Raw genomic sequence first — 20,589 nt, 5'->3', positions numbered from 1 at the left:
ATGATGGCCCTAAGCCATCATGTGAAACGGTTCTAGTTCTAAGAGTTAGAAGGTCATGACAAAGATATAGAGGAAATTGCCGTATGCCAGGGACGCAAGTCCTCCCGAGAAAGTAAGTCAGAATGCTGAAGAAGATCTATCTGCCAGTACAAGAGACCCTTAAGCCTAGCAATATGCCGCTGAACATTACAGGCGGAATCAAAAAGAAAAGCATTCCGAATGGTCCAGTTATGCCAACAGCCCCAATATCGAAGAAAGTGAAACACGAGCTTCATATGTGGCTGTGCCGGTGTTGGGTATTTGGGTTGCACAAAGACCCAATCAAAGGGCCTTAGCGAGATACCAACCACTGCTCTCCAAACGGCTGACAAGAACGACCATATTTTCTTAGCGATAGGGCAAGAAATAAATCCGTGACGGGCAGATTCGACACTGGTGGTGCAAAAGAAACAATTGCCATTGGATATTCGTCGCTTGGAAAGAGCCGAAGCAAGCGGAAGACCCCCAATCATCACCCTCCAAAGAAAGACCTTATATTTGAAGGGTGTCTTGTTCAGCCACCCTTCCATCACAGTTGCCCTCCACCATGACCGGGATTTACGCAATCCCCATAGAGCATTAGCTTTAGTGACCAGCCAGTGATGATCTTTAATCAGAAGATGATAGACCTGGTTAGCGGAAGCTTTGTCTAAACTCAGCCGGCCTTCAAAGTCCCAATCCTGCCAAGGACGATCTGAAGCAAGGGCAAGAAAGGGTTGTCTGCTCTGGAGCACCATCAAAAGCTGTTCCCATAAATGCCTGTATCAACGAGGGATCCTAAAGATCCTCCTGCCTGTACGAAATGATATTAACACATTGCGACTGGCAAGGGTGGCATCCGCGACTAAAGTTAAGCCCAAACGTGCCATACGGTTGAATTGTGGTCGAAGCTCTTGTTTACCTTCCCATGAAAGTAACCGCGAGACTGCCAGCAATTCCAATTGAAAAGAATTAGCAACTAAGCGATCCTCCGTCGGATGCCACTGAGCCTTCCGGAGGACCAGTTTCCAAGAACATACCAAATGGGTAAGCAGTGATGAAGAGGAACAAGAGAATCGGGAATCGGCATTAAGAACATGCCACCACGAACTCTGGATTTGGGTATTGCCATGCCGAAGCCCCTGCTCCTCAAGGAAATAATGGGCTATAACGACCCACGGATGATGATCTGAGCACATAGCGCGGAAAAGAGACCAACGGAGGGCCAGCATGTGAGTTTGGGCATCCAAAATAGCTCCTCCACCCATGCGTTTGGGGGTGCACGCATGCGACCAAGAAATCCAGGAAATGCCTGCATGCAAGGAATCTTTCTTCCATAACATGAAACGAATAAACTGAGTCAGAGCATTCAGAGTAGTAGTAGTCCAGGGCAGCAAGGGCAAGAAATATGTGAGCATCGACAACATAATTGTCTGGGCTACTTTGAGGCGAACATGGAATGGCCGAGCCTGAGACTTCCAATATAGGAACTTAGCTGCCAATTTCTGAGAAGTCCACTGTAGAAGCTGCTTTGGGGGAACATCAACGCCCAAGGGGTAGCCAAGTTGCCTGACAATGGAGCCACGAGGCACAACGATACCCTGCCAGTTCAATGACTGCAAATCCGACTCCGTGCAGCTGAGAATGGCTGATTTCAACGCATTGATGCGAAGGCCGGAAGCCTGACCAAAGAGAGCCCAAACATCCAATGCTTTGCGAAGGTTATCCTTATCTGCCCGCAGAATCATAAAGCTGTCATCAGCCAAGGATTGACTAATGAAATGTTGTCCAGAAGGAAGCGACAATCCAGCCAACTGAGTGGAAGCTGCCATATGAGATAACATCGAAAGAACTGGATGAGTCGCAAGGGCAAAGAAGAGCGGGCTCAATGGGCACCCTTGTCTGACAGACCGGGCAAGGGCAAATGGCTCGGTAACGCCTCCATTCAACATGACTCACGAAGACGCCGCTGCACTGATGATGTAGATCAGTCAAGACATCCGATCACCAAAGCCCATAGCAGACATAAGCTCTGCAACAAAAGACCAGTCCAGATAGTCGAAAGCCTTTTCCAAGTCCAATTGAATCAGTACGACCTCCTGATTAGAATGCCGTGCATAATCAATCGCCAGTTGCGCATTTAATACATTGTGCAGAATGTTTCGGCCCTTAATGAAACCATATTGAAGAGGATGCACAATGGCAGGGAGATGCTTGTAGAGCCGATTCGCCATTACTTTGGAAAAAAAATTGTACATAAAACCCATTAAAGAAATTGGGCGCCAATGTTTCAACATAGACAGCGAAGGAACCTTCGGAAGCAATTTAATAAGTCCTTCTTTCCATGAGGAAGGCATAATCCCCGTTTCCCACACCTGCTGAAACAAAGCCGTCAATGGTTTCGCCAATTGGGTAGCAAAAACCTCAAAGAACTCATTGGTGAGACCATCCCAGCCAGGACTTTTATCCTTGGGTAAGTGTAACAAAACATCCATAACCTCCGCCTCACAAATATCTGACTCCATAGTGGCTTGCATGTCCTACGGAACCTGATATAAAAACTAAACGGGCCTGAGTAGTTTGGGCTGAAGGTGGAGAAGTGGAACAAGAAGAACGATGAAATAATTCCTACACATATGCGCAATAGTCTGCGGATCAAGGACCAGGTGCCCGTCTGCATCCAGAAGTCTAGTCATATTCTCTCTAGCAGGAGAGGCATGGAGGGCTCGAAAGAACTTATGAGTCTGACACGCATTATCTTGCAAAGTCTCCGTCAGATGCTGCAATTTGGCCTGCTGATACGATTTCAACAGAAACTCTTGAATAAGATGAGCCACACGCATTGCCAGTGCTAGTAGAAATGCATCATCTGGAGTGTCCATCAGCAGAGAACGGACCAAAGCCAGCAAGTCCTCCGCTGCTTGCCGACGCTGTCGACAAAGAGAGGCATGATGGATTCCATACTGCCGAGCAACCCGCTGCATATTAGAGAACAAGCGTTCAAACGAAGCAGTGCCCTGAGAGGAGAAGTCCAGTAAGAATCTATCAATCAATTGCTGCATATAACCCTGAAAGATTGCATGCTTCAAATAAGATGAGTTAAAACGCAAAGGGAGCCGCTCCAAAAATCGCTTAAAAGGTGCAATGGGTTGTGCAAGCATCTCAAGCTGCAGAGGAAAATGGTCCAACAATGCATATTGCTGCAACACTTTCATTTCAAGCATCTCAGGGAGGAAATCATCATTCTGCATGATGTATATGCCGTCCAGCCGCGACCATGTTGTTGCATACTGAGCGGAATGGAAAGTAAACCCTGTAGAAGACGGGTGCAACCAGGACCACAGATCTTGCTTAAGAACAGCAAGAGCCAACTCATGCCACCTACGGCTTTCCGGCGCGTCCATTACCAAATGCTCCGATTTGGACTGCGAAGAATCAACACACATTGAAATCTCCCATGAAGAGGCCCCGTCTGCCAAGTGACAAAGAAGTCTGCAAAGTATGCCAAAGCTCCCGGCGCGATAAAGGATCATTCGGTGCATAGAGACCAAGTAACCATAAGATTTCTCCATCGAATAAAATTTCAATCACCACAAAGCGGCCATGCACATCATTTTTAATAAGAAGAGGTTGATATTTTTCGTGTACAATCATGAGCACACTAGAATAACGCATGGCCTGTGTCCCTGCATAGAACAGACGAAAGCCATGGCAATCTACAACTTTTCCAACTTCACCGTGACTTCACCGTGACTCTTGTGTTCAACAGCACACAAGACATCCCACTGATTCTCGTGCAATACAGTCCACATGGCATGTTGCTTATGGCGAGAACAAATTCTTTGCACATTCCAAGTGGCTATTTTCATGTGTTTTTTGTAAAAGAAAATCAGGTACGAGGCACAGCTTGCCTCGATTTGACCTTTTCTGCGAGAATGTCCAAGACTCCCTCATCCAAGGAATCAGCCAACACGGCAAAAGAGTTCTACGGACCAGATTTGGAGGTAGACGGCATATCTGCTGGCTTGGGAATGGAGCGGGGATAACGACGATCCCACGGGGTAATGACGTTGCCTCTGGTATCAAAAGTCAGCTTAGCTGGTGGACCCGTTGGACGATCCGAATACACTCTCCGAGTGGACTGAGGACGAGGGGCAGAGGAAGCCATTGCAGGAGGAGAGTGCTCCGACGGCAACATTTCTTTCCTGCGCATATTAGTACGCATGGAATCTTGTGACGCAGAAGGCACAGAATTCTCCATGCCAGCAACCACCCTGTTACCTTTTTTTGCGCGTACTTCAACCCAGTCTGTGCCATGGAAATCTAAAACCGAAACCTGTTGTTTACCTTTATCCAGAGCTTTAGGTGGGTGAATAGCATCCTGCGATGGGACATCACATACCATATCTTCCATGGGTAGCGCAACATGCCCCGCATCTGAAGTGTGTTGCTGTTCTGGGCATTCGGCCATGAAATGCCCTAATTTTCCACAGGAAAAGCAATGTCCTGCAAAATTGCCCCATTTCAAACGAAAGTGTAAGGGATGCATGCCAGAGCAATTGAGACGTAACCACGCAGGCCTTTTCCTGGTAGTGTCCCATAACATACACAAGCAATTACGATTCACTGCCCTTAAACTTGGAGGGACCAGAACCGTGCCCACAGCAGCCATGGCGTCCTTCAACAGTGGCCAATAAACAGCCGGGCAATTTTCCACTTCAACCCATACAGGGCACTCCCGTTGTAGCAAGCGCTAAAAATCTGCCATTGGGCGCCATGGTACAACAGGGACCAAACGACGATCAAGAAACAGAGGCAGTTTAGACAGAAGAGCAACATGGTGCGTCTCAGATTTTAACAACACCTCATAAAAACCTCGGGGCCCCACAAAAATCTCTTCAACACATTCCCCTTGTAGCAAACTGTGCAGCCACTGGCGAATACGAGAAAGCTGGGGGATTCTACCAGTGAAGAAGAGTATCACCGCGCGATCATAGAATACTAAAAAGGAGCGCAAGACAGATTTGGGGTCAACAGTGGCTTCCAAAACATCTTCCGGTGCAAAGTCAGAAAAGGCTCCTGATTATGTTGAACATAATCGCCAAGTAGAGTGTTGGCAAACTCTAGCAAATGCTCCCAGTCAACATCCTGAGAATCTGCAAAGTCCGAAGCAACCTGAGCATAGGAACGATCATGATGATCCATTGACTCCTCCGAAGTGTGCTTGGTGCGTTTGCCTGCAGGCTGAAAGTCAGGAGCAGTGGGCATCTCTTCATTGCACGGAACCATATCATCGGGTTCCTCGGTATCAGAGTCTGGACCAAGCGCTGCCACCGTTTGGTCTATAAAATCCAGGTCCAAGCCAGCCATGGTGTATCACTGCGTATACCGATCAGAGGCCAAACGAAGATCTCAAGGGAGGCAGGAATGCACAGGCCGTTCTTCCTCTTTCTCAGGCAAAACGCACCTGGCACGGGACTGACGAAGAATCTTGGGAAGCGCATGCGCAGAAACAAACGGCCACTGTGCAGAGAAGGCACGTCCGCAGGCAGAGAAGGGCTCATTCCCTTTGCTGGCTCACACTGTCGCGCGCTCTGTGTGGCAACCTGGGTGTGACTTGCTGCTAGCCCTTGGTGGCAAAACGGGCAGATCAGGGCGGGCAGCAGGCAGGGGGCGACGGAACGTCCAAGCAAAGGGCTCTCTCTCTCTCTCTCTCTCTCTCTCTCTCTCTCTCTCTCTCTCTCTCTCTCTCTCTCTCTCTCTCTCTCTCTCTCTCTCTCTCTCTCTCTCTCTCTCTCTCTCTCTCTCTCTCTCTCTCTCTGTGTGCGGTACGCACTGTAGGGCGACCAACTGTTCGCAGACAGGCAGGGGAAGGAGTCGAGCCGCAGGGTCAAATAGACCCCGCGCGGGTTCGAGGGGCGAACGCAAGCAGCGCGTGAGGCAGAGGAGCACGTCGGCGGGTCAAGAGAGGCGCGTCAGATCCTCTCGCTCTCTCTCTGGGACGGGCACGGACAACAGCGACAGCGACTGACGCACACGGGCACAGGCGGGTGAGCACGGTGACTGATGAGCGCAGGCGGACGAGCACGGGCGACGGCGAATGTCGCATCGCAAACAGGCGACTGAGGCGGCGCAGACAAGCGATGGCGTGTCAGGCAACGGCTGCGACAGACGCGATGGCGTGTCAGGAGACGGCGGCTACAGACACGACGACAGTGTGTCAGAGTTTCGGTCCCGCTCCCGCTCCCGCTCCCGCCATCGCTCTCTCTCTCTCTCTCTCTCTCTCTCTCTCTCTCTCTCTCTCTCTCTCTCTCTCTCTCTCTCTCTCTCTCTCTCTCTCTCTCTCTCTCTCTCTCTCTCTCTCTCTCTCTCCCTCGCTCTGTGTGCACATTCGAACCTGGGTCGAGGCACTACCCTAGACGAGCAAGAGGTGGAGGGAAGATCGCGGCAGCAGGAAACGTCCCGTCACGAGCAGAGTCACCATCGCTCCTCGACGACCACACACCAATCTCTCTCTCTCTCTCTCTCTCTCTCTCTCTCTCTCTCTCTCTCTCTCTCTCTCTCTCTCTCTCTCTCTCTCTCTCTCTCTCTCTCTCTCTCTCTCTCTCTCTCTCTCTCTCTCTCATGAATAAGTGTACATTAATGTATGGGGATATCTACATCAAGCCTTTAGGCCAACCAAACAAAAGGTGACACATCACAAAAAAGTCGGACACAAATCATCAAGACGTAACACGCGAATATCACACAAAAAGGACAGTTGGTGTGGAGCGAACAATATCCAGCCAAGGAGCAGCAATGTTTAGAAGAACCAGATCAACTGAAACCATAGAGGAGATCTGCCATAGCACTAAGCCATGAACACAAGCGACATGACCACGGATGCCCGAGGCTGAATTAAAAATAAAGGCACTCTGAGTAAGCCAAATATGCCACAGAGCAGTCCATCTAAGGAAATGGAAGAGGCAAGAACAATCTGATTGCAAAGCAGACATGAGGTCATCCTTCCCACAATCCATAAACATGCTAAAATCCACTATTGAGTCACCGAGAACCACCCATGGGAGACAAAGCTCCAAATCTGTCAAGCAACAAGGCAAGAGACAAAGAGATGAAGCAATGTCTCGTCACATGTAGTGCAAAATATGCAGGGACTACAAGAGATCTTCTGAGCACGCAACACATCCCATTTGGAAGACCCCCAATAAGCAACCTCCACATGAATACTTTACCCTGATAAGGACCCTTAGACTTTCAAAGTTGGAGAAGTCTTTCATGCCACTTCTTTTTACTATCCCAGATATGCTATAATTTATTAGCCTTTCCAATAATCCATCTCTTGACCTGAACCATCTGATGATAGATTTGATTAGCTAACCTTTTCTCAAAAGTCATCAAGAAGCATAAACATCCAATCTTGCCAGGGAGATGATGGTTGTAATATAAGCAAAGGAGAAAGCCTCTGAAGCCTATCCTATATGGACAACCAAATGTCATGATAACCACAAGGCACTGAAAGTGCTGACAAATACACCGGAAAGAATAAAGATGGAGTTTCCCAGGAATAATATCATCATGGACTGTCTACAACCCCAAACAAGCCATGCCATTAAACTTATCTCGTAGCAAATCTCTCTCTCTCTCTCTCTCTCTCTCTCTCTCTCTCTCTCTCTCTCTCTCTCTCTCTCTCTCTCTCCCCCTGCACACACATATATATACACCCCTATCCCAATTGAGGGCTCTCTCTCACAGTCTCTCTTGAGTCTTACTCTCAAGACTCATACCAAGTCAAATCATCAATGGATCCTATTGCCCCTTCCTATGATCGAACTTGGCATAACCCATCTAGAGATTGGTCATGCTTGCTTGAAGTCTAAGAACCCTCCTCGTGGTGGAGCACGTTGATGGATATTCAAGCTATGTCCTTACGCACAAGTTGATTTGATAAGGTGCACACTCATCTTTTGGAAAAGGAAGAAAGACATGCTCTTTTGCACACAATTGACACTTGAGAAAATGCAAGAGCTGGAGTGTTAGTAGATATATCAGCTCATGTGTGAGTCTGAGCTACAGAGGCTTGGGCACATTATTTAGGTTATTTAGGCATTTTTTATCGTGTCATTTTACAATCATATTTGGCATTTATTGCTGGCCGACCTCACATATTTTATGGCATTATTTATGCATATTTATTCTGGCCGGCTGCTCCTCAGTTGGTCAATTCACCACCTAGAGGTCCTGTGGAGAGGGGAGCCATTTTGCCGGTGCCCGCGCAGTCAGTGACTCATTGCTGTATGAGACAGACTCGTGTCTGATATATGGATTCCATTTCCTGAGCATACATTTGAGTTCTCATCTGTATTGTGTTCTTTCTTTCCCTTTCTCTCATCTTGTGTTTCAGCAGTTTATTACAAAGCTTATGTTTACGCTTCCGTTGCTGCACCACTTCTGACATGGCATCAGATTTCACGATTTGTGCTCCTGCTGTGTTTTCTTGCTGATTTCAGGACTGTTGTCTACAGCCCCTCAGCTGCCTGCGTTTTCGGATTTCAGGCTGCTGCGACAGTTTTCAAGCCTATTTGTGGCAGTACTCAGCCTACGTTTTGGTGTTCCGAACTCCTTCCTGGCTGGGTGACTATACCTTCAGGCCATTTTTTGCTGATTTTGGCAGTTTTTGACTGATTTTTTTATTTTTTGCAGCAACTTTTGTCTTCTTTTGGTCCGATTTTGGGTTATACTATATGTGAACTCTTGGTTTTTGCAATCTGTGCTCGTGTTTTGGTTGTGTTCCCTCTCCAAATACCTTATTTTCTCTACTTCTCTTCTAAATCCTCTACAAATAGCTCCTCCTTGAACCTCCACTGATGGCAAGCTCCATGGACCTGATTATCACGCATGGAGTGCGGTGATGAAGGCTTGGTTTATACAGAAGCGGTTACAAGGGAGGCTTTCATCAGGTTCAAGTGAGGCTCTTACAGCTTCAGAGAGGGGTTTGAAGACAAATAAGTCAAAGGCCCAATGTTTGTTAGACAGTCATTTCCTGGACAGTTGGTGGACAGCAGAGTATAGCAAGTTCCACGTCAGCAGTACGGCAGGACACGTCAGCAGTACTGCAGGATGCTACATGGCACTGGTACAATCGGCCAGATTTACTGCACAGTCAGCCAGATTTACTGCAGTCAGCTGCATTTAATGCAGCCGACCTGGTGTTGGGGATTTCCTATTTTTGGCTATTCATTGCCAGTTCGTGGCACACGCCAGCATTCATTATTCAGATTTTGATCTTGAGATCTGTTGGCTGAGACCTATGCTCGGGCTGACGGAGATCGAGGTCATCAAGTCGAAGACATACACAGATATTTCCTCTGCCCCTTGTGTATTTCTGCACTCTTATACAGCATACTACACTGCAGATTTTCTGTGTTTACACTGTCTCCTTTTCTCTCTCTCTCCTCTCTATGTTCACTCTCTCTCAGTCTTTGTCCTACGCTTCCACATCGCTGCACTCTGACATGGTATCAGAGGAGTGAAGATGGACTGACTGAGGGCTGAACCTATCTAAAGAGGAGATTTTAGCACGACACAAGGCTGCGTTTCCAGGTTTCGAGGGCAAGCGGGAGGGCTGCACATCGGATCAAGGCTGAAGCGAGTGTGGGCGTGTGGGAAAGGAGTCTAATCGGTGAATTTGCTGCATGTTATTGCTGTTCGAAGGTGAGGAAGGCTGCGTTTGAGGCCTTCCATTGCAGATTTTACCTTTTCATCACCTCCGGGTGAAGAAGGTTTGGGCAACGGAGGAATCAGTCCTAGAAGGCTGTGTTTGTGCAGGTATTGCAAGTTAACATGTCTACACAGACTGATTTGGAGTTCCAGGCGATCATGGACTGGAAGGTGCCTATCCTACCGGCTCTTCCAATGGATCAAAAGCTTGATGGTGACAATTACCGCATCTGGTGGGTGATGATGTTGGCCATTTTAGAGTCTTATAATTTGGCAGAACTGGTGATGCAGGAGATTAACAGGCCCTCGGTGAGGGATGAGTCCAGATTCTCTTCCAATGCTCATGCGGAGTTGACCAAGGCCCAGTCTCATTGGGACAAACTGAATGCCAAGATTTAATCTTTTCTGTTTCTGTCTTGCACCAAAAGAAGGAGGAGGACAACAAATCCAAGAAGGACAAGGAGAAGGAATCAATTTGCCATATTTGTGGTAAGACCGGTCACTGGAAGAAGGATTGCCCCGACAAAGACAAGAAGAATACCAAGAAGGACACGAAGGACTCTGAAGCGGTGGCTGCACCCTCATCAGCTGCTTTTCTACACTTAGCAGTCATTGAGGACTCTACACCGACAACTAATGCTGCGATGACAGTTCCCCATGCTCGAGAGTGGATTGTGGACAGTGGTGCCTCACGGCACATGACTCCTTCTTCCATTGGTGTTGCCCATTTGCAACCTTCGCGTGGGCAAATTCTCATTGGAGACAGCTCTTCTGTGTCTTGCTGCGCAAGGTGAGATGCAACTTATTTCAGATGGACGTGGTGGTACCCACACCTCTAAGGTGTTGCATGTGCCAGGATTGGGATATCATTTACTTTCGGTTCATAAGATTTGTGCTCTTGGTCTCTTGGTGGAGTTTGACAATGATACTGTTCGAGTCCTTGATCGTGGATCGAGGAAGGTTCTCTCTGCAGGGTATGAGGAGAATGGAGTCTACAAATTGAAATCTTCTTCGGCTCTTACTTCTCTTTTTCTTACTTCTCAGACACGGTCCGAGCTATGGCATGCTCAGTTTGGCCACCTGAACTACGAGTACCTTTGGAAGGCGTCACGAGGGTCATTTGTCCGAGGCTTGCCGGACATAGTGGTGAGCCATCAGCCATGTGTCTCCTGCATTCGTGGGACACTGCACTGAGATGCAATTCCCAACAAAGCTTCTAGGCGGGTCTACTTCACCCATGGAGCTTGTATCTACGGATCTTTGTGGCCCGATGAGGACCAAGTCCCTGAAGGGGAGCTTGTACTTCATGTTGATCGTAGATGACTACAACAGGATGACTTGGGCCTATTTCTTGACTTTGAAGTCAGAGGCTTTCTCTCATTTCAAGGATTGGCTTCCTTTTTAGGAGAATAGTTCTGGCCCGCGACTGAAGATCTTGCCTTCAAACAAGGGAGGTGAATTTATGTCTAATGAGTTTACTCGTTTTTGTGCAGATAGGGGCATTCACCAGGAGTTTGCTAACACCAACACTCCCCAAGAGAATGGCATTTTGGAGCGGAAGAACTGAAGTGTGATCGAGATGACACGCACCATGATGGAGCACCGACAGACATCTTAGTTTCTGTGGGCTGAGGCAGTGGCTACCGCAGTTCACATCCTTAATCGATCTTCCACTTCGGCTGTTGACAGGATGACACCTTTTGAGGCTTACTTCAGGACTAAGCCTGATGTCTCTTATTTCAGAATCTTTGGGTGTGACGCTTATGTGCACATTCCGAAGATGCAACGTGATAAGTTTGAGGCGGCTTCCCAACGACAGGTTTTTGTTGGCTATAGCTCCCAATCCCAAGGTTATCGTTTGTTTGATCCCGTTAAGCGAGATGTCTACACGAGCCAAGATGTGCGGTTTGTGGAAGTACCGGCCACAAAGGGGGGTGAGGAGCACCCCGTCCTTGGAGATCCAGGGGAGAGTTGGCCTCCCAAGACAGTTTCTTTGGAGCCAAAGCCTCTTGATAGAGATTCTTCTTCGGATTCAGAGTCCTCTCTTCCACTAGCCACCCCCAAGGAGCTTCCACCGGTGGATGTTCCAGAGTCTTCCGCAGATGGAGAGCGACGAGGAGAGGTTCGTCCTCCTTGTTGGGCCCGTGACACCCTCTGAGATTCAGGGATCAAGGGGGTCCCTGAGGAGTGGGAACCGCAGGCTGGACCGTAGAGGTCACGGAGGAACCAGGCACATTCTTCAGAGCTTGTTTGCTCCAACTATTGTTTGCTGACCCATGTTATGTAGGATCGAGAGCCCACTTCAGTGAAGGAGGCTTTGTAGTCTGATCATTGGCGGAAGGCCATGGAAGCCGAGTTGGAGGCTATTGAGAGGAATGGCACTTGGTCTCTTGTGCCTCGTCCCTCTCACAAGAAGGTGATTGGTGTCAAGTGGGTCTTCAAGACCAAGTACCTTAGCAATGGTTCTTTGGACAAGCACAAGGCTCGCCTTGTAGCTAAAGGTTTTGCTCAGCGCCCAAGCATTGATTTCCATGATACTTTTGCCCCCACTGCTCGTATGGCGACTATTCGAGCTGTTCTTGCCTTGGCTGGCCATAGGAGATGGCATGTTTATCAATTGGATGTGAAGTCGGCCTTTCTGAATGGTGACTTGCAGGAGGAGATCTATTTTGAGCAGCCTCCTGGCATTGGATCCTCGGATGGGAAAGTTTACACATTGAAGAAGGCCTTGTATGGCCTCAAGCAAGCTCCGTGTGCATGGAACGAGAAGATTGACTCGTTTCTTCAGTCGAAGTTGAGATATCGGCGCTCCAAGGCCGATCAGCAACTTTATGTGCACACTTCCGAGGTTGGTCGTGTGTTGTTCGTGTTATATGTTGATGATTTGATTTTGACAGGGGATCATGTACAGAAGGTCCGAGAGACCAAGACAACTTTACATCAGGCCTTCGAGATGATGGGTCACAAGATTTATCAGTCTCAGAGGGGGGATTTTCATCTCTCAGCAAAGGTATCTTCAAGAACTCTTGGTGACTTTTGAGATGGAGACTTGTCGACCCATTACTACTCCTATGGATCCAAATTGGAAGGCTACTTCACACTCAGATTCTCCCGTGATGGATGCTTCACGCTACCGTCGATTGATTGGATCCTTGATTTGGCTTCTCACCACTTGTGTTGATCTTTGTTTTGCTGTGGGTCTTTTGACAAGGTTCATGACGGAACCCAAACAAGTGCATTGGCAAGCTGCCCTGAGGATTCTTCGATATTTGAGAGGGACATCTAACTTAGGGATTTCTTATCCCGCAAGTACAAATGCTTCCGATTTGGTTCTTGCACGGAGTGACTCGGATTGGGCTGGAGATATGGACCACCGACTGTCTACTACAGGCTACTGTTTTATCTTGGATACAGGTGTTATCTCTTGAAGTAGCAAGAAGCAGCCCACGGTAGCCCTTTCTTCTACTGAGGCAGAGTATCGGGCTGCGTCTTCCACCACATGTGAGGTAGTGTGGCTTCGGAGATTGTTGGAGAAGCTTGGCTGCCCCCAAACTTGTCCTACTCTTCTGCGGTGCAACAATGAGAGTTGCATTGCCTTGGTACGGAATCCAATATTCCATGCCCGGACGAAGCACATTGAGATCCAGTATCACTTCATTCGGGAGAAGCTTCTGGATGGGACCATTGATGTGGAGTACTGCAAGACGGAGGATAATCTTGTAGATTTGTTTACTAAGGCGCTTCCCCAGGCTCTTCTTCGGCAACATTCCAAATCCCTCAATCTTTTGACCCATCCAAGATTTGAGAGGGGGTGTTAAACAGTCATTTCATGGATAGTTGGTGGATAGCAAAGTATAGTAGGTTCCACGTCAACAGTATGGCAGAACACGTTAGCAATCTTTTGACCCATCCAGGATCTGAGAGGGGGTGTCAGACAGTCATTTCTTGGATAGTTGGTGGACAGCAGAGTACACCAGGTTCCACGTCAGCAGTATGGCAGGATGCCACATGGCACTGGTACAGTCGGCCATATTCACTACACAATTGGCTGCATTTAATGCAGCCGACCTAGTGTTGGGGATTACCTATTTTTGGCTATTTATAGCCAATTCGTGGCACACTCCAGCATTCATTATTCAAATTCTGATCTTGAGATCCGTTGGCTAAGACAGACCGTACTCGGGCTGACAAAGATCGAGGTCATCAAGTCGGAGACATACGCAGATATTTCCTCTGTCCCCTTGTGTATTTCTGCACTCTTATACAGCATACTACACCACACATTTTCTGCATTTACGGTCTCCTTTTCTCTCTCCTCTCTGTGTTCACTCTCTCTGTCTTTGTCCTACGCTTCCGCATCACTGCACTCTGACAGTCTTACCATTGTGGCAAGAAGAGCCACTTGCGGAAGGACTACAAAGAGTTAGTGGCTTCCCGAAAAAAAAAAGAAGCACAAGACGAAGCGGGATGCGGACTCCTCCGACGAGTCATCATCTACCTCAGATTCCGACTTTGATCCTCCGGCCAAGGCAAACCCACAACACGGAAGGAATCCTCTTATTCAGATCATGGAAAGGGCTTGGTGGCCCCTTCCTCACCAGTTTCTAGAGGTGGTGATGAGGTCATCCCTCACGACTCTCTAATGCCAAAGAGGGAGTGTGAGAGGGTGGTGAGATGGGGAAGCTGTGCCTCATCTATATTTCTATACAATTGCACAGGATCCAAAGAGGAACATCCTTGACACATCGACCGAAGTCTAGCAGCTTCAAATCCCGAAGCTGGAATTGACATCCAAGTTCATGATGGGCTAGTTCTTTGACAGAGAGTGGGTGGCTTTTGTCTCGAGCTCACATGAGGAGACACTTTGGCGGTTTGGCCAAAGAAGGAAAATCCATGGTCATTTATGCGATGCAGCATTGGTGACAGGATTGTCACATGTGCTACATCAGTGGCATCGTTGACAGACAATGAGAGCTACTATGATATTCTCTATCTTCAAGAGCTGGTACGATCGACATCCACATCAGGTTCTCTCCAAGGCAGTGGTGGCTTGATCACCCACTGCTTAGGTATCCATGGTTCTACTTGGTGGTTCTATGTTGTATGGTTTCTGATTCATTCTCCTTGTACCATTGTATTGTATCAAATCACCCATGATCTAAGAGAGGGTGTTAGCAGATATGTCAACTCATGTGTGAGTTTGAGCTGCTGCAAAGGCTTGGGCACATTATTTAGGTTATTTAGGCATTTTTTATTGTGTCATTTTATGGTCATATTTGGCATTTCTTACTAGCCGACCTAACATATTTTATGGCATTATTTATGCCTATTTATTTTGGGCTCCTCCTCCTCAATTGGTCAGTTCACCACCTGGAGGTCTGGTGGAGAGAGGAGTCGTTTTGCCGGTGCCCACGCAGCCAATGACTCACTATTGTATGAGACAGACTCGTGTCTAATATATGGATTCCATTTCCCGAGCATACATCTGAGTTCTCATCTGTATTGTGTTCTTTCTTTCCCTTTCTCTCTTGTCTTGTGTTTCAATAGTTTATTACAGCTTATGTTTACGCTTTCACTGCTACACCGCTTCCGACATTGAGACACGTGTGACGGATCAAGGTTCTTGGCTCAATCAAGGCAACATGTGATCATTAATCTTGCAACATGTATTCCACAAGCATAAGCAAATGCACTCACTCCAAGATTAGCCACAATTACACCCTCCTCCCATGTAATACGCACATTCAAGGTGGCTATCACGGCATCCAATTTTACTATATCTTCTATACAACAACAAAATATCCTTTAGGCTTTGTGAAATCAACAAAAGGAAGCCAATGTTAATGTCACTCACTACTTTTATGCAGATCACATTGCCTTTCATACTGTAAGGTAAAATTACTAAGGTAATAAATCTTCATCTATTGATGGATTAAATTTTAATTATGAATGAGATTTTTGAAGTTCATACGTAATATTGTATGTGTAATGATGCGCATTGTCTTTAATTAGGTCAAAGTTCTTCAAGGCAATACTAAAGAAGATTACCAAATATGACACCACTTGCATACCACCATCATCCAAGCACTATGTACTATGCTATTGGAGAGGAAGAGACACAAGGTTGAGCATGCTATAGAGATCACAAAGTTTGGGGACACCATGGTGCGATTCTAATCAATGATAGATGGAGTAACAACCATAGGATATCCATTCATGGACTCGTAGTATATTCTTGTGGGGGTGATATATACTTTGTTTCATCTCACAATGCTTCAAGCACAAGCAATAGTGCCAATGTACTTGTCCATGAATACACTAAGTAGATAAACAATGCTAAGATCGTTGGGCCACAAAATGTTATGGCATTTGTGGTAGATAGTGAGCCAACAAATAGAGCTGTTGATGTCATACATGAGGGAGACTTACTCCACATTACAGTTTCTTTTGGCATGGCTTATTATTTGAATAATCTTCTCAAGGATATTGTCAATAGGTAAGCTTTCATGGTTGAGCAAACAATTACTAAAGCTACTTAGATGCTAACCTTTGTGCTCAACCACCATCACTTTGCTCACCATGAAATCTCAAAGAATTTTTAAAATTCTCCTCAAGTGCTCTGACACTTGCTTTCCTTACAACTTTTTAATATTGGGTCGCTTGAGGAAGTTAAATGGTGCAATGAGCAATTATTCATCAATGATAAGTTTGAGAGCTCCCCTTTGGCTTCTACTCCAACAAGAATGTCATACATGGGCACAACTAAGGTCATGGGATTCAAGGATGAGATGGGAGGATGATGCCATGGTTCAACCCATTATACATTTATTGTAAAGCTTACGAGGCTATGGACAAGAAGATTGAGCCCCTAGAGAAACTCGTACCAAATAAGAATCAATACAATGGGATCCACATCTTATGTATAACACAATGGGATGCCTATATATCTCCTTTGCATTCAATTGCATGCTCGTTAAACCCCGAGTTTCAAGGTTATGGGCAAGAGAATGATAAGAAGGTTTGTGATGGTTGGAGACGCACGGTGGAGCACATGATACTAATGTTGATAAGAAGCACTTAATGAGGGATTATCTTGCAACCTACAAGGTTTTCCATAGTTCATTTGGTTGTGATATTACAAGGCTAGACATGTTCATTGGAGGCAATCCTTTGTGGTGGGAGGATTATGGATATGATGGCCCTAAGCTTCAACACCTAACAATTTGCAACCAACGATCATATCTTCATCAATGCAAACTTACCCATGCTTTGCAAGAGTTACTATCATTTTTTAAATAGTTTATTGAGTACTTAATGGTATATTTTGTAGCCAATTAAAGTTATGACTCATGAATCTCTACTTTATTTTTATAAGTTCTATTGGCCTTGCCACTTGGGCCTTGGCTCTTTCATGGTGATATGATATCTTACTCGATCTTCAAACATTTGTAAAGCTTTTAAGACCTTAATCATTAGAGGTTTTTTTTTAAGTTTACTTAAGTCTTGTTTACAACATCAATTGGACTTAATATATTATGCACAACTTCTACAATATGATGTTTAAATTGTACTTGTAGACTATCTTCTAATGTTTGAAGTTATTTAATGCATAATTATTTTAAAAAACCTAAATCTATCAATTTTTTAATTTCACATTCTTAACCCATTCTTAGAATGGGACCTCCCTGTTCCAATCGCACTCCTTGCTCGCCATTTCCCTTCCATGGGGCTATGGCTTTAAGACCTGTTGAGAATATATATGTGGCATTCTACAAAAAAATGAACCCCAGGCACTCTCATGAGGATCCTTGATCATCAAGACACTCAAAAAGAGAACTAATGAGGAGACCTGGAAACCTCTAGCTCCTCCTATCTACCTTCTCCAGCTCTAGCATAATGATTGACACCTTTCTTAAAGAAGGTAAGCCAAATGAGATGAGAGCAAAGATAGCAATGGATTGAAAGGATAGAAGTCTATGTGAAAAGAACCATGAAAAAAAAAAAAGAGGAGAGGCACCAACTAATGAAAAAGATTTTAGAATAGCCAAGACCCTGTGAAAATCATATTTCCCTACTCTAAATTGTAGAGTCTGTATACCCAACAACATTGATTATATCAAATGAAGCTTTGAACCTTGGACTAGAAGCCCAACTTTCACTTCAAAATAAGCAAGAAGTAACTTTGGACAAAATTCACAACTCAAATATAATTATCCACACCATACATGAATGTTCCTAGAGCATTTATGAATCCAAAAAACCTTTAAAAATGATATGTGACATTCATCTTTGTGCATACGTTGTTCACTTCTTAAACTAATCTAGCACTTAAGTCCAACATCTTGTAAAGAATCTCTAGTTCAAAAATACACTCTAACAAAGCAACCCATTTTTCTAGCTAAATACAATCAAAAGAAGTATAAAGTATGGGAGCAAAATTTCTTTACTTACACACACACAAAAGTATTAAATATGGGTGCAAACTTTATTTACTTATACACACACGCGCGCGCGCATGTACTTACACACACAAAAGTGTTAAATATGGGTGCAAACTTTATTTACTTGTACACGCACGCACCCGTGCGTGCGTGCGTGCGTGCGTGCGTGTGTGTGTGTGTGTGTAGAAGCATGGACATTGTCCAACAAGTTTCCCACACAATTCTTGCCATACTTGGTGAGCGCACCCTATGGATAGGATGGTTAAGGAGTCCCACACAAAGGACTTAGTGGGTCATTTGTGATAATTGGTGTGATCACCACTCTTAAACTCCAAGCCTATAAGCCATCTAAATTCTAATCCACACTCTCAACGCAAGGGTTTGCTTTGCATTCCCATTACCCACACCTTCTCAATGTGTGGATGGTTATATTGTAGATCCCAAGATTGTAACTAAGTCTGTTTGGCTCTATGACTAAGAGGTGTGCTTGAAGCCCATATACCAATGTTTCTTAACTATGCTAGTATTACTTGTCATATCAGTCGGTAGTTTACATCTATCTAGGAATTTAGTAGACCTCTCAATGCTGAGATTGTGATCCTTAACACGTCTCTTATATGGCAATATTCAAGATCTTGGGTTGTCTATGCCCCATGTTTGGCACATGACCTATACTATCGTACCTGAGGTCATGGCCATTGACCTAAAATGTGATAGTGTGATCCATTAAAAAGTCAGCTTATATGCCACCACTATTTTCATTTCATTGAACAGGATCATTCAATGAAGCCTAACAAGTTCAAGCGTCAGTTATTAGTATCCATATATAAGAATGATGTTGTAAAAATCTGTGTACCTGAAACCCTTTGCCAGTGGTAGTGCCTGCAATGTCAACATATTGACCAACAACAAAGTGGCGTACTGATATTGGAGTTCCCACAGGTATCAAGGCATCATTTGTGACGGGAAACTCTGTAAGCTTGCGTTTAAGAGAAACATTTTGCTTCATGAAATGTCCAAGCAGTGGCTTTGTTAACTGCTTAGCCTTCTTCTGCCCTGCTCCAATCTGTGAGAAACACATCAAGAAAGCCATCTCAGCGATGCATTTCTTAACAATGCCTTGAAAAAAGCATATAAGCATCTGATCACTGCAAAGAGTATAAGCAAACTGCGTTGCCAGCACACTTGGACATTTCAATTCAAAAATGAATCTCTGAACTATTTCTTTGCATTAAATACAGACATCGCGACCTGGTCAGAATCTGTAATTGTAGTGGCATACCTGCAGAGCTGTGGTGCAGTCCTTTCCCTTTACTTTCACTTGAGTAACCACATTGTCATCAAACCACAGAACGGTGAGAGGTACACGAGCCCCCCATTTATTCCAGTGTGCGGTCATCCCGCATTTCACAGCTATTGCACCTGTGCGAGATGATTCGGGTGTCATCTCTCGGGGTTGTGCAGATATCTCAATGCCCCTGAGCCTAGCAGCCTCTTCGACAGTGACAGGTGCAGCAGCCGCAACCGCCGCGTTTGCTGCAAAACCTTCAGCCCGTCCATAATAATCAAAGAACCTCTGAGTAGGGGAGGATATGGACGACTGAAGCAGGGCTGCAATGGTAGGAGGACGGAACCTGTGGGAAGAGGAGGAGAGTGGCTGCTGGTGCAGATGGATAAGCAGCCTCGAGAGCAGTGATCGTGCTTGCATATTGAAGGAAATCTAAACCGCAGATAATGGCAGGCTCATGACCGCCTTCTTCGCTCTCTCAGGTGTTCCGCTCCATTTGCCAAGCTTCCCGTCACTGCGATGGAATTACACCCTAAACCTGCCTTCTGCCCCTGCCAGTTCAAAGCTGAAGGCTATGTTTGGATTTGGGTCATGAACTCGTGACATAAGAAAAGGTAGCTTATAAGCTAATGGCGTGTTACAATGTTATGTAGGTAGGACAAATGATAAAAGGATGACCTTAATTGGCTTACATAGCAAGCCTTTTGTAGGCAACTTTAAACACTTGAGTTTGGTTTCTAACTACTCTAAACACTGCTAAGGAATCACTCCGAATCCATATGAAGCCATTGGCAACTGGAATCTTTTTTTCCTGCCTCATCAACACCACATTCCTACTACCATTTGAAGACATTGATAGCTCGAATCTTTTTTTCCTACCTCATCAACACCTTATTCCTACTACTCCACTCTTGAGTTTGGTTTCTAACTACTCTAAACATTGCTAAGGAATCACTCTGAATCCATATGAAGACATTGGCAGCTAGAATTGTTTTTTCTTACCTCATCAACACCTTATTCCTATTGCTCCAGATGTGCTTGATGGCAAGGGCTCTCACCACATTCCACAACTTCAATGATTCCTCGTCTAGTCTCCCTTGGTCCCCAAACATGATAGTCCTCATG

At 45.7% G+C, this 20,589-nt stretch overlaps 1 protein-coding gene across 2 annotated transcripts in view; it reads right to left on the bottom strand.

Annotated features, from left to right (window-relative positions):
- Positions 1–20,101, bottom strand: part of RPL3P (ribosomal protein L3 plastid) — a 47,887-nt gene extending 27,786 nt beyond the window's left edge. Inside the window, exons 1-2 of one of the 2 annotated variants that reach the window (XM_087665123.1) lie at positions 19,459–20,101; positions 19,033–19,242 (exon numbers count right to left, since the gene is read on the bottom strand). In XM_087665123.1, the coding sequence (XP_087521249.1) occupies positions 19,033–19,242; positions 19,459–19,884 (636 nt within the window). In that variant the 5' untranslated portion in view covers positions 19,885–20,101. The remainder of the gene's footprint in view (positions 1–19,032; positions 19,243–19,458) is intronic. The other variant, XM_087665124.1, reaches the window with a different exon arrangement.
- Positions 20,102–20,589: the final 488 nt, after the last annotated feature.

This window comes from Lygodium microphyllum, chromosome 24 (assembly GCF_053477565.2).
Source record: "Lygodium microphyllum isolate KBCC chromosome 24, Lygodium_microphyllum_v1.1.10, whole genome shotgun sequence".
In the NCBI taxonomy this organism is placed as follows: domain Eukaryota; kingdom Viridiplantae; phylum Streptophyta; class Polypodiopsida; order Schizaeales; family Lygodiaceae; genus Lygodium; species Lygodium microphyllum.
Note: the sequence above shows the minus strand (reverse complement) of the source record. Positions and strands in the feature narration are given on the sequence as shown.